Raw genomic sequence first — 24,321 nt, 5'->3', positions numbered from 1 at the left:
TTGCATTTGTGTATAGGCACTTAAGAGAACTCCCTGATTGTCCCGCTTTCTCGGTCTGAGACAGGAGTCCTCCCCTCTTGCAGTCTCCTGCTTGTGCTTCCTCCCGGTATCCCACTTCCCCACTTACCTCGGGGCTTTGGTCTCCTTCCCCCGGTGAACCTAGTTTAAAGCCCTCCTCACTAGGTTAGCCAGCCTGCTTGCAAAGATGCTCTTCCCTCTCTTCGTGAGGTGGAGCCCGTCTCTGCCTAGCAATCCTTCTTCTTGGAAGACCATCCCATGGTCAAAGAATCCAAACCCTTCTCTCCGACACCATCTGCATAGCCATTCGTTGATTTCCACGATTCGACGGTCTCTACCCTGGCCTTTTCCTGCCACAGGGAGGATAGACGAGAACACCACTTGCGCCTCAAACTCCTTTATCCTTCTTCCCAGAGCCACGTAGTCTGCAGTGATACGCTCAAGGTCATTCTTGGCAGTATCATTGGTGCCCACGTGGAGAAGCAGGAAGGGGTAGCGATCCGAGGGCTTGATGAGTCTCGACAGTCTCTCCATCACATCGTGAATCCTAGCCCCTGGCAAGCAGCACACCTCTCGGTTTTCCCGGTCAGGGCGGCAGATAGATGACTCAGTCCCCCTGAGGAGAGAGTCCCCGACCACCACCCTCCTCCTCCTCCTCTTGGGAGTGGTGGTCGTGGAACCCCCATCCCTAGGACGGTGCATCTCATGCCTTCCAATCAGTGGAGTCTCCTTCTGCTCTGTTCCCTCAGGTGTATCATCCACTCCACTCTCTGCACTAGTACCTGCAGAGAGAACGTGAAAACGGTTGCTCACCTGCATCTGTGTTTCTGGTACATGGACGTTTCTGGTACTCTTTCCTCTTCTGGAAGTCACATGCCGCCAATTATCTGGCCTTTGTCTCTTTCGCGGGCCAGGAGGTCACCTGATCTCTTTGTTCACCTTTAGCTATTCCCTTGCAGGGGGGAAGGGCCCCGGCCATTAGTTGCCAGGAGACAGAGTGTCGGCCATTTATGCACACTGGCCCTTTGCTCTGCAACAATCTCACCCCCTAGAGACTTAAGAAATGCACAGGGGAAACTGAGGCACCCACACAGTATTCAGAGGAAACATTAACAGTCCCACTTCGTCACAAGCTGTAAAAAGGTTTTTATCTGTGTCACGGAGTGTGGGGGAGTCAGGGCCCTGCACCCCCGTCTCTCTGTGATTCACCGTGACTCTCAGCCAGCCTGTAAAGCAGAAGGTTTATTTAGACGACAGGAACACAGTCCCAGACAGGTCTTGCAGGCACAGAAAACCGGATCCCCCCCAATTAGGTCCATCTTGGGGTCCCAGAAGCATCATAGCCCCATTGGGGGGTCAGAGCCCTGTCTGTGCTTCCCTCCATTCCCCAGCTGGCTCCTGAAACTCCTCTTCCCTGTCTCCTCCTCCAGCCTTTGTTCAGCTTCCCAGGCAGAGGTGTCACCTGGCCTCTAACCCCTTCCTGGGTTCTCATGTTACCTGCTCAGGTATCCTCCCTCCAGCCAGTCTCCCATCCCCCAATGCAGACCGTCCTCACAGGCCAACACCCCCCACTCAGCATTCACAGACCACAGTAAGAACAGTGCCAGTTCGTCACAATCTGTTAACCCAGTGTCACGGGGTCCCCGGGCGATGCTCTGGAACTGCTCCCCACCAAGCCAGGCAGGACTCTGGGAGCCTCCTCTCCCTCGCAGCAGACTGTCTGCAGGGCAAGAAGCTCCCACGGCTTCACCTCCTGGGTCTCTCCTTGGAGCATTCAGCATCCTCTGCCCCTCCGTGCGCTTCCCCCAGCGAGTCCGCCCAGGCGGGGTCCTGGGGGGGCCACAGGGTCCTGCCCCCCCACTGCGCAGTCAGACGTGACTCTCAGCCAGCCAGTAACACAGAGGTTTATTTGATGACAGGAACACAGTCCCAGGCAGGGCTTGTAGGTACAACCAGGACCCCTCAGCCAGGTCCCTCTTGGGGCGAGGAGCTGAGACCCCAGACTTGGGGTTCCTGCCTCTTCCCAGCCAGCCCAAAACTGAAACCAAAACAAAAAACAAAAAAAAACCAGCAGGCTCCCTCCCTTTGTCCAGCTTCCTGGGCAAAGGTGTCAAATCCCCACTCCCCTTCCTGGCTCAGGTTACAGGCCCAGGTCCTGTCCCTCACCTAAAGTCACCCCCTGCTCTCCCATCCCCCATGCAGACAGTCCCAGCCAAACTAGACGACATTCCCAGGTCAGTCTGCCCCGCTCCCTGCTGCGTCACACCCAGTAACCAGCCTGGGTGGTTTTCTCTCATATTTTCATGTTTTGCTTTTCCCAAATCACAGTGTTCGGCCAATGTACAGAGCTCTTGTAAAACACTCAACATTCCCCCTGATCCTTGAAGTATGTGGTGAAAACGTGCTCTTTCATAGACCACACATCTCTGCAGTATAAAGTATGAATCAAACACAGCCGGAACCTTTTCATAGTCATCTTTGTAACTGTCTTCAGTAAAGTCAAAGGGTTTAAAGACGTCCTTTGCAGGCTTCCCCATAGCATAAATTTGAAAAGACACCTATATATCTTCAGTGGTTTTGTGGAGTTTGTTTGCAGTTCAGAAGCTTGCAATATATTGCATCCAGTCTGTCCACTGGGAAGGTTTGTCAAAGCTGAAGTTCTGAAAAGTGGCATGTTGATGAGATCCTGCAACCTTTGTTTCTGTTCTTAGTTTACTCCCGGCACCACGCCATGTTCCTCTGTCCCAGATACCAGCTGGCGACCGAGCTTGCTTACAGGCCAGCTGTGTTCGTCCTGAGATCCTTTAATGCTCCGCCAGGTATGGCTGAGCATCATTTAAATAAGGTGTTTATACACAGCACCACCTGGTGGCTGAACGCTGTAATGCAGTTTAGCATCCCATTCCACTCCTGTGACCTAAAACACCCTCACATTCACACCCTACCCACCACGGTGAACATCTGTGCATGACATATGCCTTGGGGGCGTCATTTGAAAACTAATAACCCGCTGGTCAATAATATCATGGAGAAATGACTGTAGCACCAGTAGATGTAAAGTCATGAATTCCCCCATACGATGTTCAAACAGGCAGTCCCGCCAGGGCACAGGCAGTCAGGTGGGCCTATCGCCAACAAAGGAATGTGAGTTTACCTCCATTTACATACACCCCAGACAGCAGGGGTAGGAGAGGGCTGAGAACGGAACAATCTGCATTTCAGCAAACTCAAGAAAGGGAAGAAATAGTACAGAGCTCCCCTCCCCACCAGACTCCACAGTATTCTTGCCAGCAAGTTAAAGAAGTATGGGCTGGATGAATGGACGGTAAGGTGGATAGAAAACTGGCTAGATGGTCGGGCTCAACGGGTAGTGATCAATGGTTCCATGTCTAGTTGGCAGCTGGTATCAAGTGGGGTGCCCCAAGGGTCGGTGCTGGGGCCGGTTTTATTCAATATCTTCATTAACGATCTGGAGGATGGTGTGGACTGCACCCTTAGCAAGTTTGCAGATGACACTAAACTGGGAGGAGTGGTTGATATGCTGGAGGGTAGGGCTAGGATACAGAGGGACCTAGACAAATTAGAGGATTGGGCCAAAAGAAATATGATGAGGTTCAACAAGGACAAGTGCAGAGTCCTGCACTTAGGACGGAAGAATCCCATGCACTGCTACAGACTAGGGACTGAATGGCTGGGCAGCAGTTCTGCGGAAAAGGACCTAGGGGTTACGGTGGACGAAAAGCTGAATATGAGTCAGCAGTGTGCCCTTGTTGCCAAGAAGGCTAATGGCATTTTGGGTTGTATAAGTAGGGGCATTGCCAGCAGATTGAGGGATGTGATCATTCCCCTCTACTCAGCACTGGTGAGGCCTCATTTGGAGTACTGTGTCCAGTTTTGGGCCCCACACTACAAGAAGGATGTGGATAAATTGGAGAGAGTCCAGCAGAGGGCAACAAAAATGATTAGGGGGCTGGAGCACATGACTTATGAGGAGAGGCTGAGGGAACTGGGATTGTTTAGTCTGCAGAAGAGAAGAATGAGGGGGGATTTGATAGCTGCTTTCAACTACCTGAAAGGGGGTTCCAAAGAGGATGGATCTAGACTGTTCTCAGTGGTAGAAGATGACAGAACAAGGAGTAATGGTCTCAAGTTGCAGAGGGGGAGGTTTAGGTTGGACATTAGGAAAAACTTTTTCACTAGTAGGGTGGTGAAGAACTGGAATGGGTTCCCTAGGGAGGTGGTGGAATCTCCTTCCTTAGAGGTCTTTAAGGTCAGGCTTGACAAAGCCCTGGCTGGAATGATTTAGTTGGGGTTGGTCCTGCTTTGAGCAGGGGGTTGGACTAGATACCTCCTGAGGTCCCTTCCAACCCTGAGATTCTATGATTCTATGATTCCATGTTGCCTTCCTCACAGCTTGAATAAACTTTACTTTGAGAGTAACCCGCAGAATAATCCACTTCAAAGGTTCACTGAACGATAACGGCAAGAGGTAGAGAACCTCTAGTTCTCTCTCTTTCACCTAAGAAGACAAAGGCCCCAGCACCTTCGGTCTCCTGGGAGAGATCCAGAGCGAGGAGCGGGTCCAGCACCATCTTGCTGGAAGACCAGGGGGAAAAGACCAGCTGAAACAAAGCCTGGAGCCAAAACTTGCTAGGTTACGTTTCAGACTGTCAGATGCATGTTTTCACTTTTATTTGCTGGTAACCGTCTCTAACTTTAGCTCTTATACTTGAATTCACTTCAGATCCTGTCTTCTTTGGGTTTTTTTGTTTTGAATCCAAACCAGCCCAGTGCGGTGTTTGAACTGAACTGTTTGGTGGTTCCACTTAAAGTAATTGTCATGTACGTACACATAAGGGTAGCACAAAATCCCTCCTGGGCAGCTGTACTGAATCTTTACCTGGAAGGGGATAAGAAGCTCAAATAATCTGGTTGGCACCTGACAAAAAGGACCAATAAGGAAAGAAGATCCTTTCAAAGCTGGGGAGGGGGAGAGGTTTTGGTTGTGCTCCCTTTGTTTGTTCCCTCTCTGGACGGAGAGAGAGACCAGGCAGGTAAAACATCTCCTGAAAACATACTTGAAATGATCCAGCTAAGATTACAAAAATTGTAAGTAAGGGCAAGGAAATGCGTTAGATTTTCTTTTGTTTTAGCTTGTGAATTTTCCCTGTTCTACGAGGTAGTTTTATTCCTGTTTTTGTAACTGTGAAGTGGAGCCAGAGGGGAATCCTCTGTGTTTTAAATCTTTTTATTGCCCTGTAACGTTACCTTCCAGCCTGATTTTTCAGGTGTGATTCTTTTACTTTTTCTTTACAATAAAGTTCTTCTTTTAAAAACCTGATTGATTTTAGTGTCCTAAAGATAAAGGGTCTGGTCTGTACTTACATTAAAGGCAGTTCGTTGATATATTATTCTCAAGCCTCCCCACCTACCACACTGGGTCCTTCAACCAGGGGGCTCCGGGCTGGGGACGAGGGGTTCGGAGTGCGGGAGGAAGTGCGGGCTCTGGCTGGGAGTGAAGGCTCTGGGATGACTCAGGGACCCGCCGCCGAATTGCCGCCAAAGAGCAGGACGTGCCGCCCCTTTCCATTGGCCGCTCCAGGCACCTGCTTGCTGCGCTGGTGCCTGGAGCCGGCCCTGACCGTGGCTCCCAGGATGCAGCCACCAGGTCCCTGCAGCACCTAGCGGTGGTGCATGTGTGGCCAGGGAGGCGCCGCACACTGCCCTGGTGCCTGCAGGCACCGCCCCCACAGCTCCCATTGGTCGCGGTTCCCAGCCAATGGCAGCTGTGGAGCCGGCACTAGGGGCTGGGGTAGCACGTGGAGCCTCCCTGGCCACCCATGCGCCTAGGGGCCGCAGGGACCTGGCAGCCGCTTCGAGGAGCCACGTGGAGCTAGGGGCGGCAGGGAGCCTGCCTGAGCCCCAGGTCCCTGCGCCGCTGCAGACTGGACTTTTGCTGGCCCGGTCAGCGGTACCAACCGGAGCTGCCAGGGTCCCTTTTCCACTGGGTGTTCCAGTCAAAAGCCAGACTCCTGGCAACCCTACCAGTGCTGGAGCCGAGGGCCCCACAGAGAGTGGGAGAGGGCAGCCCGAGCTGTACTACTGACAGGCCACTGAGCGCAGGATCTGCCCAGCCAGGGACCAAGGGGTTTGCTCCCCACCTCCATGCAGGTGTCTCTGGCCGTCCCGCTGAGGGCCAGGGTTCCTCCCATGGGGCGGCTGAGGGGGGAGGGGGGTGCAGGGGTCCCTGGCACAGGGGGCGCCTGGGCTGAGGCATGAGATGGGGGAGCCGGCTCCCAGTCCCTCTCTGCCAGCCGGCCAGGGGACACCTGGGGGAGTGGCCAGCTGGCGGCTGGGGCAGCGAGGTGGCAGGGTGTCATGGACCCCCAGCACTCGTACTCTCTCCTGGCTCCGTGCGGTCCGTGGGGGGGGGCCCCTTTCAGTGCAACAGCCTTTCCGGGGGGTCCACTCTCTCTCGGGGTCAGGCCCCTCCACCTCCTGGAGCCGCAACTCTCTGAGCCTCAGCACGTCTGTCTCTGCCGTGGGACCCCTCAGGGAGTCCATTCACTCTAGCTCCCCGGGGCCTCCACCCTGAGGGAATAATGCCCCCCCGCCCTGTTCTCCAGACCAGAGCGACTCTCAGCCAGCATAAAACAGGAGGTTTATGGAGTCTCTGAACCCAGCAGAGGAAACTCTCTGGGCCTCAGGCCTGGCCTCCCCCAGCCCAGCACATCTAGGTCTGTCCAGCTCCGGCTGCTCTCTCCTCCCAGCCCAGAGACCCCCCCACTCACACACACACACTTCCAGCTGGGCATCCGACATCACCAGCCCCCAAGTCCCGCCTCTGTCCTTTGTCTCTGTCCCAGGTAAACAGGGATGCCTGGGCCTCCTCTTCCCTCCTCTCCTCCATCCTTTGCACCCCTCTGGCTGGAACCGGCTGGTCAGGTCACCGGGGTCCTCTCTCCGCAGCCCATTGTCCCCCACTGGCCAGAACCGGCTGCGACTCCTGAGCCGGGTCTCCGGGTCACCAGTCGCTGGGGTCTCCATCCTCCAGGCCATCGGCCGGGGTCCTGCGTCCCCTCTCCCACCACCTCGTTAAACCAGTAACACCCAGGGAAACCGAGTCGCACCCCTCTGCCTGCAACCCAGTGAAAACAACCAGACCCCCGGCTCCGGGGCCAGGCTGCTCCGGCTGCCGGGGCTGCTGGGGCAGGATGGGTGGGCACCGGGCGGGCGGGGTCCCCAGCAGAGCCGCGCCCCGGGACCCCCTGACTCCCCCGCCCTGCCTGAGACCCGGGGGGCGGGGCTGCCTGGCTCCCCGGGGGCGGGGCTGCGCCGAGGCCCCGCCCAGCTCGTGCCCCTGGCAAAGGGCGGGGTCTCCCCTCCGGCCCCCAGGGGGCGCGATGGCTGGTCCCGGCGGCGCCGCTCTAGCCGCCCCCGCCGCTCTATGGTCCCCGCCGGGCGCTGATTGGTGGAGCCGCGGGGCGGGGCGGGGCTCTGCGGCGCCCCGCCCCCTGATACTTCCCGGCGGGATCGGGCCCCGCCCATGGAGTTCCCGGGGTCCCTGTTTCCCGCCTTCTGCAGCGCCGGCCCCCCCCGCGACCTGCCCGGCCCCGCCCCGCTCGCGGGCTGGGGGGGCTGCGGCCCGGTGCAGGGGCCCGGCGCGGGCCAGGTGCGGGGGGGTCGGACCCGCGTCCCCCGGAGCCGGGCGGGGGGGTCGGGAGTGAGGGGCAGCGGCAGAGCGGGGGGGCAGGGCTGGGCTGGGGGGCTGCAGGTCGGGAGTGAGGGGCACCGGCAGGGCCGGGGGGGGCAGAGCTGAGCTGGGGGGCTGCGGGTCAGGAGAGAGGGGCACCGGCAGAGCGGGGGGGCAGGGCTGGACTGTGGGGGCTGCGGGTCGGGAGTGAGGGGCACCGGCAGAGCTGGGCTGGGGGGCTGCCGGTCGGGAGTGGGGGGAACCGGCTGCGACGGGGGGGGCAGAGCTGAGCTGGGGGGCTGCGGGTCAGGAGAGAGGGGCACCGGCAGAGCGGGGGGGCAGGGCTGGACTGTGGGGGCTGCGGGTCGGGAGTGAGGGGCACCGGCAGGGCTGGGCTAGGGGGGGCTGCAGGTCGGGAGTGAGGGGCACCGGCAGAGCGGGGGGGCAGGGCTGGACTGTGGGGGCTGCGGGTCGGGAGTGAGGGGCACCGGCAGGGCTGGGGGAGGGGGCCCTGCAGGTCGGGAGTGAGGGGCACCGGCAGAGCTGGGGGGCAGGGCTGGGCTGGGGGGCTGCAGGTCGGGAGTGAGGGGCACCGGCAGGGCTGGGCTGGGGGGCTGCGGGTCAGGAGTGAGGGGCACCGGCAGAGCTGGGGGGCAGGGCTGGGCTGGGGGGCTGCGGGTCGGCAGTGAGGGGCACCGGCAGAGCTGGGGGGCAGGGCTGGGCTGGGGGGCTGCGGGTCGGGAGTGAGGGGCACCGGCAGAGCGGGGGGGCAGGGCAGGGCTGGGCTGGGGGGCTGCGGGTCAGGAGTGAGGGGCACCGGCAGAGCTGGGGGGGATCCCAGCTGTGGGTCGGGGTGGAGCTGCCTTGGCCGGGCTGTGGCGGGGGAAGTCGGGGTGCGTCGTGCAGGCCGGGGGGGCTGCATTAACCTGTCTGTGTTGTGCCCCTCAGCCCCAGGAGAAGTTTATTCCACTTCGCAGGAAGAAGGGCGAGAGCTGGTCCCCTGCCGAGGCGTGTGCGGTGCCGTTCCTGCCCCCCAATGCGAGTGAGAGCCCCCCCGGCCAGGCCCCGAGTGGGGGGGGGTTGGGGGCCCTACCAGGGAGGGGCCTGGCTGGCCCTGAGCCTGGCACCTCGGGAGCCATTTGTGAATTAGTGTCTGTGTGGGGTGGGAGGGGGCCTGTGTCATGGGGCCCCTGATCTCTTCCTCCTCGTAACCCCCTGGGGGCTGGCAGAGCTGCTCATGCATGGGCGGGGGCAGGGTAGCACTGCCCCCACCCCACCCGATGGGGGGCGTGTGCCTGGCCCGCCCCCTCGCACCCCAGGCTGGGATGGGATGTGTTCCCTTGCGCGCTGTGCTAACCGCCTGGCCCTGCTCTTCTCTCCCGCAGGCTGCCGTGTCCCCACGCTGACGCCCCACGACATCCTCTACGTGGGGCAGATTCAAAGGAAGCACCAGGCCAGCAAAACGGGGGGGGCTGCTCTGGACTTCACGGGGCAGGTAATCCCGCAGGCGGCGGCGTGCTGAGGGGTCTCCCTGCCGTCCCTGCTCCCCGTGGCCCTGCCCGGCAGCTCCTGACAGGCCCTGCCCGATGGGTGGGCTCCAGGGGTGCGGGGCTCAGGCGGGGAGCAGCCCCGGGGGCTGTGATCCAAGGCACCTCTCACCACAGAGAGGGCATCCGGGAGCGCCCCGTGGGCGTGGGGCAGAGCGAGAGGCGGTGGCTCCTCAGGCCCTTCCCCACCACAGCCCAGCGGCTGGAGCCCGAGGAATCCATGGCAGGGCCCAGGCTCCAGCTCTGCCCAGCCGGGCGCTCCAGGGCGCTGCCTCTGTCAGTGACGTCTCCGCAGGGCCTGTGCTGAGCCCCAGCTTGTGAACAGGGTCTAGGAGGATCCCTTCTGTGGGCCAGACCCCCCCGGGGGCCGCTCTTCCTCTAGGGTCGGCTGCACGGCCTGGAGCCGGAGCCCCTGGGCTCCAGCCTCCTGCCCGTGAGTCCCACTGAGCCAGGCTTCCGGACGCAGGGACCGACGCCCCAGCTGGTGCCCAGCCCTTCCAGCCGAGCAGGGTTGTCAGGCGCCTGGAGCCCGGCCCTGGAGGTTCGTAGGGCAGCCCAGGGAGGCAAAGGTGAAGACAGCTCAGTCCGGCCCCCGTCAGGCCCCCACCCCGCCAACTGTAGGATCCCTGTCCGCCTGCCCTGGGTGAGAGCTGTCTCTCCACTGGCCCTGGCACCGTCCCCCTTTGCCCTCCTGCCCGGGCTGTGGGGAAAACCGCTCTCTCCTGGGTGGTTGGTTTCCAGGTGTGACGGTCCCGGCCCCTGGCGCTCCCCTGTCTGATCCTCCAGTGAGACGCCCCCACGGCCCCTGCTCTGCCTGGGAGCCGCTTTAACCCCGCTGTGCAGGCACAGGGGTCAGACCAGCGTCACGTGGGCCCAGCATGCACTGCTCCACAGACTGGCCCCATTGCTGGGCCCGGTCCCCTCCGCGCAGCACGTCCCTAGTGGGGCTGGGTTGGGAGCTTCCCCGTCCCCATTGACCTTGGTACGCCGGTGTCCAAGCCTCCCGGCTGTTCCCGTAGCGCCCCCCGCTGGTGGGGCAGGGCAGGGCAAGGCTCTCGTAGATGCCAAGGCCAGAGGGGTCACTGGGGCCAGCTAGGCTGAGCCCTGCCCCCCAGGAATCCCCGGCTGAGCGCGAGCGGAGCTGCTAGGAAACCAGCCCGTCTGGATGTGCAACTGGCTGGCGGTGGAGAATCCCCCGGCCCGTCACTCGCTCTGCTTAATCTCCTCGTCATTAGATGCTGACGCCCTATCGCCAGGCTGAGCTTGTCTGGCTTCAGCTCCCAGCCCCCGGGTCGGGTCAGCCGTGCTCTGCCCGGCTCCGTACCCACGTGCTGCGGCGCCCAGGGAGGGGGCCAAGGTCCCGCGGGGAGCTGGCTGAGCCAGGGATGAAACGTGGTCCCCCCAGGCCAGGCCTGTCACACTGACCCTGCCTCTCTCCCCGGCAGCTGGCTCGTTTCTTCCTGGATCACCCTGAGGAGGCCTTCGGCGCCATGGGGCGGCTTCTTCAGGAGAACTTCTACCTGGGGGAGGCGCGGCTGCGGGTGAGCATCCCTCGCCGGGCTCCTCTGTGCCTGACCCAGAGACGGGATGGGGCGGCACCCGCCGCGCTGCGTCTGCTGCATGGGGAGCCACCGCGACTCCTGGCCCCTGCCCCCAGCTGTGGGAATAGCCCCCTCCCCCCCACACACCCAGGGGACCCACTGCACTGGGCGCTGCGCAGACGCAGAACAAAGGCGCTGCCCCCCCTCCCCCACTCCCCCTGGGGCTCACTCACAGATGAGCCCAGGAGACAGTGGGGCAGTACGGTCAGCACAGCAGGCAGGGCTCCTGCTGGCATGTGTGCCCGGCGCCCCCCCGTGTGCCCTGCGCCCGCCCCAGCAGGCCCACCTGCCCTGCCCCACCCCGTGTGCCCGCCCCAGCAGGCCCACCTTCCCTGCCCCACCCCGTGTGCCCTGCGCCCGCCCCAGCAGGCCCACCTGCCCTGCGCCACCTGGTGTGCCCTGCGCCCGCCCCAGCACCCTCTTTCCCCTCCCTCGCCTTGTTTGCCCTCCACCCTCCCGTGCTCTCATTCCTTTTCCCCCAGCGCGTGTGCCCCCCAGTGCCCTGGTACCCCTCCCCCGGCGCGTGTGCCCTGACCTCGGCCTGTGCCCTTCCTCCCGGCAGAGCAAGGCGCGGGAAAACACCATCTCAGTGAAGACCCTGGTCCAGGAGCTTGGCCGGAGGGAGGGCAGGCGGTGAGTGGGGCCCAGGCACTGCGCTCGCCCCTCCGCTCAGGGGGCCGTGGGCACGGCCGGTGGGCAAGGGGTGCAGAGCCGGGCTCAGCCTCCAGGCACCGTGTGCGTTGGTCATGGACAGCACAGACCCTGCGTGCCAGCGTCCCCGGCCAGCACGGCTCTGAATGGTGCTCCCCCGGCTCCTGCCTGGCCCTCGGCGGCTGGGGCGGCCCCACAGCAAGGCTGGACTGCGGGGGGAGCTGGGGAGAGGCCGGGGGCTGTTCCCAGGGCCTAGACGTCCCCTGCCTCCGGTGCCCAGCCCCAGTGGGGGCCGATTGTCTGTTACACAGTGTGGGCGGGGGGGCTGCGGGCTGGGCCCAGCAGTCAGGGGATAGGGTCAGGTCGTGGCACTGGGGAGGAGTGTTCAGGGGCCCCTCCCTGCACGTCTGTCCTAGGTAGCAGCAGCCTCCCGGCTGGCTGGGGGCTGCACAGGGGCAGGGCTGAGCTGCCCCCGATGCCCGGCTGGCTGGGGGCTGGGGGCTGGGCAGGGGCAGGGCTGAGCTGCCCCCGATGCCCGGCTGGCTGGGGGCTGGGGAGGGGCAGGGCTGAGCTGCCCCCGATGCCCGGCTGGCTGGGGGCCGGGGAGGGGCAGGGCTGAGCTGCCCCCGATGCCCGGCTGGCTGGGGGCTGGGGAGGGGCAGGGCTGAGCTGCCCCCGATGCCCGGCTGGCTGGGGGCTGGGCAGGGGCAGGGCTGAGCTGCCCCCGATGCCCGGCTGGCTGGGGGCTGGGCAGGGGCAGGGCTGAGCTGCCCCCGATGCCCGGCTGGCTGGGGGCCGGGGAGGGGCAGGGCTGAGCTGCCCCCGATGCCCGGCTGGCTGGGGGCCGGGGAGGGGCAGGGCTGAGCTGCCCCCGATGCCCGGCTGGCTGGGGGCTGGGGAGGGGCAGGGCTGAGCTGCCCCCGATGCCCGGCTGGCTGGGGGCCGGGGAGGGGCAGGGCTGAGCTGTCCCCGATGCCCGGCTGGCTGGGGGCTGGGGAGGGGCAGGGCTGAGCTGCCCCCGATGCCCGGCTGGCTGGGGGCTGGGCAGGGGCAGGGCTGAGCTGCCCCCGATGCCCGGCTGGCTGGGGGCCGGGGAGGGGCAGGGCTGAGCTGTCCCCGATGCCCGGCTGGCTGGGGGCCGGGGAGGGGCAGGGCTGAGCTGCCCCCGATGCCCGGCTGGCTGGGGGCCGGGGCGGGGCAGGGCTGAGCTGTCCCCGATGCCCGGCTGGCTGGGGGCCGGGGAGGGGCAGGGCTGAGCTGTCCCCGATGCCCGGCTGGCTGGGGGCTGGCTGGGGAGGGGCAGGGCTGAGCTGCCCCCGATGCCCGGCTGGCTGGGGGCTGGCTGGGCAGGGGCAGGGCTGAGCTGCCCCCGATGCCCGGCTGGCTGGGGGCTGGCTGGGGAGGGGCCAGGCTGAGCTGCCCCCGATGCCCGGCTGGCTGGGGGCTGGGGAGGGGGAGGGCTGAGCTGTCCCCGATGCCTGGCTGGCTGGGGGCTGGCTGGGGAGGGGCAGGGCTGAGCTGCCCCCGATGCCCGGCTGGCTGGGGGCTGGCTGGGGAGGGGCAGGGCTGAGCTGTCCCCGATGCCCGGCTGGCTGGGGGCTGGGGAGGGGCCAGGCTGAGCTGACCCCGATGCCCGGCTGGCTGGGGGCTGGGGAGGGGCCGGGCTGAGCTGCCCCCGATGCCCGGCTGGCTGGGGGCTGGGGAGGGGCCAGGCTGAGCTGCCCCCGATGCCCGGCTGGCTGGGGGCTGGGGAGGGGCAGGGCTGAGCTGCCCCCGATGCCCGGCTGGCTGGGGGCCGGGCAGGGGCAGGGCTGAGCTGTCCCCGATGCCCGGCTGGCTGGGGGCTGGCTGGGGAGGGGCAGGGCTGAGCTGTCCCCGATGCCCGGCTGGCTGGGGGCTGGCTGGGGAGGGGCAGGGCTGAGCTGTCCCCGATGCCCGGCTGGCTGGGGGCTGGGCAGGGGCAGGGCTGAGCTGTCCCCAATGCCCGGCTGGCTGGGGGCTGGGGAGGGGCAGGGCTGAGCTGTCCCCGATGCCCGGCTGGCTGGGGGCCGGGGAGGGGCAGGGCTGAGCTGCCCCCGATGCCTGGCTGGCTGGGGGCTGGCTGGGGAGGGGCAGGGCTGAGCTGCCCCCGATGCCCGGCTGGCTGGGGGCTGGCTGGGCAGGGGCAGGGCTGAGCTGTCCCCGATGCCCGGCTGGCTGGGGGCTGGCTGGGGAGGGCCAGGGCTGAGCTGTGTCCGATGCCCGGCTGGCTGGGGGCCGGGGAGGGGCAGGGCTGAGCTGCCCCCGATGCCCGGCTGGCTGGGGGCTGGCTGGGGAGGGGCAGGGCTGAGCTGCCCCCGATGCCCGGCTGGCTGGGGGCTGGGGAGGGGCAGGGCTGAGCTGTCCCCGATGCCCGGCTGTCCCCGCAGTCACTGCCCCCAGCTCCAGCCCAGCCCGCGGCTGCGCCGGTTCTCCTGCCTGTCCCGGGACTGGCTGTTCGAGGTGCCCCTGGGCCTGCTGGCCGAGTGCATCCACGAGGAGCTGGCGCTGCAGTGCGCGAAGCTGCTGTTCGACGACGCCCCGACGGGGGGGGCCCTGGCCTGGCTCCCCACCGACGACGTGGCTCCTGCCCCCAGAGGCTGCCTGGTCTACCCAGGCGGGGAGGCCATGAACCTCCTCTGTATCCTACTGCAGGCAGGCTGGGCTGGCGGTGCTGGTGCAGGGCATTGCTGAGCGTGGCCCCAGCCTGGGGGGGTGGGCGGGGGAGGCAGAGCTCATTGCTGGGGGCATCAAGTCCCTGTTGCACCCCAGGGATGGGGGGGTTGATGCCCGGGACCTGGCTGATCTGTCACTGGTGATGGGGTGGGCACGGCTCGGCCCCATTGCTGGGGCCTCTGGGGAGGCTGGGGGCTGGCACGGGGGGCTCGTTGGGCTGGGGGGCTGGCGGTTGTCCCTGGGCTGGGGCCGGGGGCTGGGGGCTGGGCTGGGAGGTTTGCCAGGCCGGGGGCTGGGCAGGGATGTTTGCCGGGCTGGGGGCTGGACAGGGAGGTTTGCCGGGCCGGGGGCTGGCGGTTGTCCCCGGGCTGGGGCTGGGCTGGGCTGGGCAGGGAGGTTTGCCGGGCCGGGGGCTGGCGGTTGTCCCCGGGCTGGGGCTGACCCTCTGGCGTGGGGCCGGCCATGGCCCTGCAGGCGGTGCGTGGCCCTTGACACGGTGCTAGGTTTCCAGGAGGTGGCTCTGGAGCAGGTGGCCGGTGCCCTGCAGCCCCGCGCCCACGGCCGCCCGGCGCAGTTCGAGCTCAGTGGCCGGGTCCGCCAGGTGGCTGCCGCGCAGGTGGCCGGGGAAGGTGAGTGGGGCCCCGGGGAGGTGCCAGGCTCTGCTCCTGGCTCTGCCACCGGCTGCGTGTGGTCCTGGAGGAGGGCTGAGAGCCTGGGTGCACGGGGCAGGGAACAGCCTCCCATGGGGAGCGGGCGGAGGCGCTGGGCCCACCTGCTCCTGTCCCGGGGCTCCCGTGCCCTGTGGGCCGGCCCCGGTCAGCAGCCATGGCCCCCTGGGCTTACCGCGGCGTCTCCTCCCCACGTGCAGCCCTCGTCGGCGTTCGCTCGGATCATCACTGTGGTGCCTGGCGGCTCCAGACCGGCGCCGCCCCTGTCCCGCTCCAGGTCATTCGCACCGACGCGCCCGCCTCCTGCCTCACCGTCAGGTACGTGCCTGGGCTGGCCCGGCTGGAGGAGCGATGCTCCCTGTGGGCCCTGGAGTGGGGGACACCTCACCACCCCCTGCCCTGGGCGGGAGCTGGCCCTGGGAATGCAGAAGGCCCCGTCCGGTTGCTTCTGTGGTGTAGGGGAAGAAAGGGGCCGTCTGCCTTCCTCGGCCACGCCAGGTCAGCCACTCCGCGCCCGAGGCTGGTGCTCGCTTCCCCTCCGCTGGGGTCGTGTCCCCCCACCGCCCGGAGCTCCCTGCCCTGGTCCAGGCTGGGCTCAGGGACCACCAGTGCACACGACTCACGGCCGTGTACCGCGGGTGCGCTGCGCTGCGCTGCCGGTCCGTCCCGCCCACCACGGGCACAGCGTGGTAGGCGGAGTGAGTTTGTCGGGCCTGGCACAGCAATGAGCCTTTAAACCGGGTTTGCTGGGCCTGTCGGTCCTGTGCCCTGCGCTGATGCTCTGCCCTTCCCGCAGCCCCCACCTCCCCGGGGAGCTGTCGGTCTGCACCCTCAGCGGGGCCGTGTACCTCTGGAACGTCGAGACTGGGTAAGGGGGGGCACCGGGGGATCCCAGAGCATGCGTGAGTGAGGGTGGGTGCTCCTGGGTGGGGGGTGGCTGTGGCTTTTCCTAACCACTATGAAGCCTGGTGCATGTCCCCCTCCCCCCGCAAACAGCCAGGGACTGGCCCAGGCAGGGGGCACCATGCCCTGCATTGTCCCCCGCCCAGGTGAGGTGCTGCCCAGTGTCCTGTCCTCCCCTCCCCCCCACGCCGGCCCAGACAGTGACCCCTGAATCCTGAGCATCCCGCCCCCGTCACCGAGTCCCCGGGCGCTGCTCTGGAACTGCTCCCCACAAAGCCAGGCAGGACTCTGGGGAGCCTCCTCTCCCTTGGAGCAGCCTGTCTGCAGGGCAAGAAGCTCCCACGGCTTCACCTCCTGGGTCTCTCCTTGGAGCATTCAGCATCCTCTGCCCCTCTGTGCGCTTCCCCCAGCGAGTCCGCCCAGGCGGGGTCCTGGGGAAGCCACAGGGTCCTGCCCCCCCACTGCGCAGTCAGACGTGACTCTCAGCCAGCCAGTAACACAGAGGTTTATTCGATGACAGGAACAGGGTCTAACACAGAGCTTGTAGGTACAGAGAACCGGACCCCTCGGCCGGGTCCATTCTGGGGGGCAGTGAGCCAGACCCCCCACGTCTGCCCTCACTTCCCGTCCCCAGCCAGCCCCAAACTGAAACCCCCTCCAGCCTCTCCCCCGGCTCCTCCCCCAGCCTTTGTGTCCAGAGGTGTCACCTGGCCTCCAACCCCCCTCCTGGGGTCTCAGGTTACAGGCTCAGGTATCCTCCCTTCCCCAGTGCAGCCCGTCCCAGCACAGCTCCCCTGCAACCTTCCCAGGTCACTGCTCCCCACTCAGCAGTCACAGACCCACCCAGAACATTCCCACTCCGTCACCCCCCGCCCGTGGGCTGGCCCAGCAGTGTCTCCCCACCCCCAGTGCCGGCCCACTGGAGATTCCTGTCCCCCCAGGCTGCAGCGACTGCGCCAGGACCCCGAGACGGCGTTCTTCCGAGAGGCCTCGCCATGGCGCTGGAGCGAGTTCACCTCCCACCCGCGGGTGCTGAGCTGTGCCGACCGCACTGGCCTGCAGTGCCTCGACGTGCGGGTGAGGCTGCCCGGGTGCAGCGAGCGGGGAGGGAACTGGGGCTCACGGGGGGCAGGGGGCCTCCCTCCCTTGGTGCTCACGCGCCCTGGTCTTTTCCGCTCCAGGCTCCCGCCAGTCGCCCGTTTGATCTGTTCAAGGTGGGAGGAGAAGCCGAGTGCCAGAGAGGAGAGCGAGTGATGCTACCCATGTACCTGGGCAGGGCCCACCCCTGCCAGCACCTCGTCGCCACGCAGGTGAGTGCCGGGGCCGCTGGGTGGGCGACGCTCCAGCCCCTCCGCGCCGGGGGAGGCGAGGCAGCCAGGCTGACCCTGCAGAGCCCGGGCCGACCTGCGGCTTGGGGGAGGGGAGGGGAGCAGCCCGGGGGCTCTCTGGGATGTTCTCACTAACCCCCCCCCGGTTCCCTGCCCCCCCGGTTACAGGCAGGGGGGAGCAGCCCGGGGGCTCTCTGGGACACTCTCACTAACCCCCACCCCCCGGTTCCCTGCCCCCCCGGTTCCAGGCAGGGGAGGGGAGCAGCCCGGGGGCTCTCTGGGACGCTCTCACTATCCCCCCCGGTTACAGGCGGGGGGGAGCAGCCCGGGGGCTCTCTGGGACGCTCTCACTAACCCCCCCCCGGTGCCCTGCCCCCCCCGGTTACAGGCGGGGGGGGAGCAGCCCGGGGGCTCTCTGGGACGCTCTCACTAACCCCCCCCCCGGTGCCCTTCCCCCCACCCCCCCCAGTTACAGGCAGGGGAGGGGAGCAGCCCGGGGGCTCTCTGGGACGCTCTCACTATCCCCCCCGGTTACAGGCGGGGGGGAGCAGCCCGGGGGCTCTCTGGGACGCTCTCACTAACCCCCCCCCGGTGCCCTGCCCCCCCGGTTACAGGCAGGGGGGGAGCAGCCCGGGGGCTCTCTGGGACGCTCTCACTATCCCCCCCGGTTACAGGCAGGGGGGGAGCAGCCCGGGGGCTCTCTGGGACGCTCTCACTGACCCCCCCCCCGGTTCCCTGCCCCCCCCAGTTACAGGCAGGAGGGGAGCAGCCCGGGGGCTCTCTGGGACGCTCTCACTATCCCCCCCGGTTACAGGCGGGGGGGAGCAGCCCGGGGGCTCTCTGGGACGCTCTCACTATCCCCCCCGGTTACAGGCAGGGGAGGGGAGCAGCCCGGGGGCTCTCTGGGACGCTCTCACTATCCCCCCCGGTTACAGGCGGGGGGAGCAGCCCGGGTGCTCTCTGGGACGCTCTCACTGACCCCCCCCCCCGGTTCCCTGCCCCTCCCGGTTACAGGCAGGGGGGGAGCAGCCCGGGGGCTCTCTGGGACGCTCTCACTATCCCCCCCCGGTTACAGGCGGGGGAGGGGAGCAGCCCGGGGGCTCTCTGGGACGCTCTCACTAACACCCCCCCCCCTTCCCGGTGCCCTGCCCCAGTTCTCGGTGTACGTGCTGGACGAGCGCTTCCCCCTGGTGCCGATGCTGCGCTGGGAGCACATGCTGGAGGCCCCGCCCGTCTTTGCCCATCTCACCCCGGGCCGCTCCCAGGAGACCAGCCACAAGGTGCTGCTGGGCGCCCACCGCACGCAGGAGCTGCTGCTGCTGCAGTACACGGGTGAGTGGGGGCGGGGGGTGGGGGGGGCTGCTCTGGTACATGGGGGTGTGGGGGGCTGGGAGCTGCTTCTGCTGCAGTCCCTGGCTGCAGGGGGGGGCCCGTTTCCGGCAGGGAGGGGTCACCAAACTGGGGCGTGCCCCCTAGGAGGTCGCAGAGGAACGCTCAGGAGGGCCCAGCAAGCCCAGGCCAGCCCCTGTGGGGGGGGAGGGAAGGAACGCCACCCTGTCCCACCCCCAGCTGCAACCCCAGCCTTGGCCCCCTTACCCCTGTCTACAGCCCCCCTCCCTGGGAACCCAGCCCCATTCCTGGCTCCGGCAGGGGGGAGGGTGTGCCCCTGAAAAGTTTTGGGACCTCTGGTTTAGAGGGGTCTCTGGAGTGTGTGCACGTCAGCATGGGGGTTCCCCAGAACCGGGGTGCCCCTCCCGCTCCACGGGGCTCTGTCGAGGGGCTGAGTTACAGGTGTGGGGAGGGCTGGGCTGGGGCTGTGGGGTCAGAGCTGGTGGGGCAGCGCGAGGGGAGCTGGGGGGTCCGAGCTGTGGGGGGAAGCTGGGAGGGCAGAGCTATGGGGAGGGGTGGTGGGTCCAAGCTGTGGGGGGGCCGTGCGGGAGAGCTGGGGGGGCAGTGCGGGAGGAGCTGGGGGGGGCAGAGCTGTGGGGGACCTGGGGGGGCAGTGTGGGAGGAGCTGTGGGGGAGGGCAGAGCTGGGGGGGCAGAGCTGGGGGGGCAGTGCGGGAGGAGCTGGGGGGGCAGAGCTGGGGGGGGCCGTGTGGGGGAGCTGGGGGGGCAGAGTTGGGGGGGGCCGTGCGGGGGAGCTGGGGGGGGCAGAGCTGGGGGGGGGCCGTGCGGGGGAGCGGGGGGGTCCGAGCTGGGGGGGGAAGCTGGGAGGGCAGAGCTATGGGGAGGGGTGGTGGGTCCAAGCTGTGGGGGGGCCGTGCGGGGGAGCTGGGGGGGCAGAGCTGGGGGGGAGCTGGGGGGGCAGAGCTGGGGGGGGCAGAGCTATGGGAAGGGGTGGTGGGTCCAAGCTGTGGGGGGGGCAGTGCGGGGGAGCTGGGGGGGGCAGAGCTGGGGGGGACCTGGGGGGGCAGTGTGGGAGGAGCTGTGGGGGGGGGCAGAGCTGTGGGGGAGCTGGGGGAGGCGGAGCTGGGGGGGGCCGTGCGGGGGAGCTGGGGGGGCAGAGCTGGGGGGGGCCGTGCGGGGGAGCTGGGGAGGCCGAGCTCCCGCACAGCTTTTCACACTCCGCCTCTTGCCCAGGTGGCAGCCATTCAGCCTGCCAGCTCGCAGGGCCCCCCCGGCGGCTCCATCCCATCTCCCAGAGTCTGCAGCACTTTCCCCCGCAGGCCACCCCCTGGCAGGGCCTGCTGCACCAGAGGCTGACCGCGCCCGCAGCTGGTAGGTGACTGGGGGTGGGGGTGGCCTGGCATGGAACCCCCCTGTCACGGAGTAGGGGGGAGACTAGGCCCGGCACCCCCGGCTTCCTGCGATTCACCGTGACTCTCAGCCAGCCAGTAAAGCAGAAGGTTTATTTAGACGACAGGAACACAGTCCCAGACAGGTCTTGCCGGTACAGACAACAGAATCCCCCTTTAGTTAGGTCCATCTGGGGCCCCAGGGAGGCCACAGCCCCGTTGGGAAGCCCAAGCCCCGTCGGGGCCCCCTCCATTTCCCAGCCAGCTTCAAACTGAAACTCCCTCCAGCCTCTCACTCAGCCTCCCCCCGGCTCCTCCCCCAGCCTTTGTGTCCTTTGTCCAGTGTCCCGGGCAGAGGTGTCACCTGGCCTCCAACCCCCATCCTGGGGTCTCAGGTTACATGCTCAGGTATCCTCCCTTCCCCAAGGCAGGCCCCCCAAACTCCCCTCCAACCCGCTGTCATGGGGTCCCCGGGCGATGCTCTGGAACTGCTCCCCACAAAGCCAGGCAGGACTTTGGGGAGCCTCCTCTCCCTCGGAGCAGCCTGTCTGCAGGGCAAGACGCTCCCACGGCTTCACCTCCTGGGTCTCTCCTTGGAGCATTCAGCATCCTCTGCCCCTCCGTGCGCTTCCCCCAGCGAGTCCGCCCAGGCGGGGTCCTGGGGAAGCCACAGGGTCCTGCCCCCCCACTGCGCAGTCAGACGTGACTCTCAGCCAGCCAGTAACACAGAGGTTTATTCGATGACAGGAACAGGGTCTAACACAGAGCTTGTAGGTACCGCGAACCGGACCCCTCAGCCGGGTCCATTCTGGGGGGCAGTAAGCCAGACCCCCACGTCTGCCCTTCACTCCTCGTCCCCAGCCAGCTCCCAACTGAAACCCCCTCCAGCCCCTCCTCCTCTGGGCTTTGTCTCTTTCCGGGCCAGGAGGTCACCTGACCTCTTTGTTCTCCCCCACGTTTAGCATCCCCTTGCAGGGGGGAAGGGCCTGGCCATTAGTTGCCAGGCGATAGAGGGTCAGCCAGGAACTGAGCCCCCCCCACAGTATTCAGAGGAAACATTAAGAACAGTCCCAGTTCGTCACACCCCCTCCTGGGGTCTCAGGTTACAGGCTCAGGTATCCTCCCTTCCCCAGTGCAGCCCGTCCCAGCACAGCTCCCCTGCCACCTTCCCAGGTCACTGCCCCCCACTCAGCAGTCACAGACACACCCAGAACATTCCCACTTTCACACTCCCATGTCCCAGCAGTCCCAGGCCCCCATTGCTGGGGTGCAGCCAAAGGGAGGGGCCCTGGCTCTGACCTTCCTGTGTCCCTGTGCCTCTGACGGGGGGCTCCGGACAGCTGGGAGGGGTGGGACAGGGATCTCCCCTTGCTCTCTGGGGTGGGGCTGTGTGTGTGGGCCCAGTGGGGGTCTCCCCAGCTCTCTGTGGGGCTGCGTGGGCTGGGGGGGTCTCTCCAGTTCTCTGTGTGGAGCTGCCTGGGCCTGGGAGGGTCTCCCCTAGCTCAGTGTGGGGCCCAGGAGGGGGTCTGTCCCCAGTCACTGCACTCAGCCCCCTCACCTCCGTTTCCCCCCAGGTGTGACGGCCGCCCCCGCCGGGCAGGGACCACTGGAGCCCTTGCTGGTCTTCCAGCTCTCCGAGGCCGGGGACCTGTTCTACCAAACCCTGCTGCACAAGCCGCCGGCAGAGAGTGAGTCGTCGGCAGCCCCCACCTCGCCCCCGTCCCTGCCAGTTCCTGCTGCGGCCGGCCAGCCCTCGCCCGCGTGGGGCGCCTCCCTGGGCTCGGGCAGCGAGGAGAGCGGCCGCCTGCCAGGGACTGTCTCCGAGGGCACCGCCGACGCCGGGCAGGCAGCAGCCCCAGAGGAAGCCATGTCCAGCGTGGGCCTGGCAGCCGCTGCCCGCTATGGCTGCTGGCTGAAAGCTCTCCTCAGGGACTGGAGCCGTCTGCCAGAGCAGAGCCAGCCCCAGGCCCCCCCCACCATCAGCCATCAGCGCCTCTTCACCCGTGGGGAGCTGAGCCAGCCGGCCGGGGACAGCCCCCTCTACCGCCAGGCCCGCCAGCTGCTGCGCCGCGCCATGCGGGAGCGGGCCTGCCTGGCGCCCTGGGCCCTGGGGCTGCCCCCCGCTCCCCTGGCCATGCCCCACCCCATGGAGCCCTGGGCCTGGCCCGACGACCTGAGCAAGCGGCTGACGGCGTCGTGGGCGGGCGGCTGGGGCGAGTGGTGGGAGGAGAAGCTGGGCGTGACCAGGACCCACAAGCTGCACGCGCTGAGGGACCGGAGACGGCGCCTGAAGCAAGCACGGAGCCGCCGCAGCCTGTTTGGCAGCTTCACCTCCTCCGTCACCTACCAGTCTGACCTCAGTGACTTCTCCGCCTGCAGCCAGCCCCCCAGCGAGCCCCCGGGCCGGGCCTGCGAGGAGCTGCAGCCCCCGGCCCCTGTGTGCCGCCAGGACCTTTCCCCACCGAGGGCGGGACAGGGGCAGCGGCCCCCAGCCCCTGGGCAGGTCTGGCCGGCCTCCCCGCTGGCCAGCAGCTCCCAGCGCAGCGAGCAGGCGGCCTGGGGCAGCCAGGAGACAGAGGACTCTTCCCAGCTGCTCTCGTCCCAGACCCTGAGCTCGCGGGGCATCCCCAAGGAGCGCAGGAAAACCCTGCGGGACTACCTGGCCATCTTCTCCCAGCCCTGCCCGGAGCCGCCGGCCGAGCTGCCTGCGAGCCAGACCTCGAGCCTGGGCAGCCAGCGCTGGGGCGCCCCCTCCCAGAGCCAGCGCTCCACAGGGTCGCAGCCCCCCCGCAAACGGCCCCGCATGGGCTTCTGAGAGCCGCCGCGGGGGCCTTGTCTGGATGGGCGGCGTCCGCGCAGCCATGGCCTGGCCCCCTGGCCCTGGGGCTGTTGGCCGGTGCAGATAACACAATAAACGGACAGGCAGCACCTGGGCATTGTCTGTGCCGTGGGGATGGACCCGCCGGCCGGGGTTTTCTGGAGCAGGCCTGACCCCCAGCATGTGGCAGCAGGTTCGTGGGGCCTGGGGGCTGTCAGCTGCTGCAGTTTCTCAGGCACCAGGCAGGGTGGGCGGAACACCGGCATTGCTGCCTGCTGCTGCCATGTGCAGGGGTGGGTGGGAAGCCGAGCTGGGCCTGGGCCTTGTTCCCCACCAGGGTCCCTGCTCCGGCTGCCGTGTCCAGCCAGCCCCACACTGCAGCTGCCAGCAAGGAGAGAGCCAGAGCCGAGCTAGTGCATGACTCCCCCGCTGCCTCTGCAGGGCTTGTCTGGGGCAGGGCCTGGCACCGATGCCAAGGGAGCTGGGCACAGGGGCAGTGCGGGGCGCAGAGGGCTGTCCTGCGTGGGCACGGAGAGCCCAGGCCTGTGGGTGTAACTGGGGCAGGGCGTTGGCACACACCTCACCAATGGGAGTGGTGAAGTGCCTGTGTCCTGAGCGCTGCTCCCCCTAGTCCTCTAGGGTCACAGGAGCAGTGGGGGCTCCCAGCCCTTTCCACAGGGCTGGGGAACTGACCCTGGGGGCACAGGAAAACCAGCAACGAGCTTGCTTTTGAGCAGCACGCAGTATGTATGTGCCCTGCGGAACTCACTGCCACTGGATCGCCCATCATGTACATTCAGCCTGCCTCAGTGGCTGTGGGAAGGGCCCCTCGGGGGGGTTCCTGCCCCTTTCTCTGCAGCAGGAGCAGCAGTGAGTCCTGGGCCCCATCAGACTGAACTGCATGGGCCGCTGGGCTGAGGATTTTCTGTGACAGATACTGGAGAGAGATGGGCTCTGGCCCCCGTCCATTGGGCCGGGAGGGGGTTGGGGGGTTCGTCCTAGCCCCCTCCCACCCTGCGGGGCCCCCAGTTCAATGGACACATACTGGAGCTCCTCCACCCCCTCATCTCCACTGCCCCTCTGGGGCGAGCAAGCCGTGCCAAGTGCCAGCTCTGCCAGGCAGGACCCGCCCTGCCCCCCCTGACAAGCAGAGAGCCCAGGAGGCCTGGCCGGAGCTTGGGGTGCTTCACGGCCAGCTCCCCAGCTGCGGGGCCCCCAGCGGCAAGGGAAGGCGGCAGGGCTGTGCACAGAGGCCTAGGCGAGAGGTCTGTCAAAGCATGAGTGGTGCGGAGACAGTGACTAGGGACGGGATATTTTCCCCCTTCTAACACGGCCTGGGGTCACCCCAGCAAAGGACCAGGCAGCGGGTTTCAGACACACAAGGGAGTGTTTCCTCCTCCAACTCCAGCCAGCCTGTGGAACTCCGGGTTCAAAACCCACCCAACGTCCCTGCAGGCCAGGTGCCTCAATGGCTATTAGCCAGGATGTCCGGGATGCAGCCCCCTGCTCCGGGTGTCCCTAGGCCTCTGGCTGCCGGAAGCTGGGACTGGAGAACAGGGGAGGATCACTCGAAATTGCCCTGGTCTGTTCCTTCCCTGTGGGGCACTTGGCCCCTGTTGGCAGACAGGATAGGGGCTGGGGCATGGGGCTGGTGGAGTGCACG

At 66.7% G+C, this 24,321-nt stretch overlaps 1 protein-coding gene across 1 annotated transcript; it reads left to right on the top strand.

Annotated features, from left to right (window-relative positions):
* The first annotated feature begins 7,546 nt into the window (after nucleotides 1-7,546).
* On the top strand, nucleotides 7,547-24,270 carry TAF1C (TATA-box binding protein associated factor, RNA polymerase I subunit C). Its single transcript, XM_045022352.1, has 14 exons — nucleotides 7,547-7,690; nucleotides 8,660-8,753; nucleotides 9,097-9,206; nucleotides 10,704-10,799; nucleotides 11,422-11,492; nucleotides 13,919-14,169; nucleotides 14,708-14,833; nucleotides 15,073-15,190; nucleotides 15,669-15,740; nucleotides 16,717-16,852; nucleotides 16,957-17,085; nucleotides 18,258-18,435; nucleotides 19,686-19,823; nucleotides 21,415-24,270. The coding sequence occupies exons 1-14, from the start codon at nucleotides 7,565-7,567 to the stop codon at nucleotides 22,653-22,655; spliced, it is 2,886 nt and encodes a 961-aa protein (XP_044878287.1). The 5' UTR covers nucleotides 7,547-7,564; the 3' UTR covers nucleotides 22,656-24,270.
* The last annotated feature ends 51 nt before the right edge of the window (nucleotides 24,271-24,321 follow it).

This window comes from Mauremys mutica, chromosome 6 (assembly GCF_020497125.1).
Source record: "Mauremys mutica isolate MM-2020 ecotype Southern chromosome 6, ASM2049712v1, whole genome shotgun sequence".
Lineage (NCBI taxonomy): Eukaryota > Metazoa > Chordata > Testudines > Geoemydidae > Mauremys > Mauremys mutica.
The sequence above is the reverse complement of the archived record's forward strand: the minus strand, read 5'-3'. Positions and strand labels throughout refer to the sequence as shown.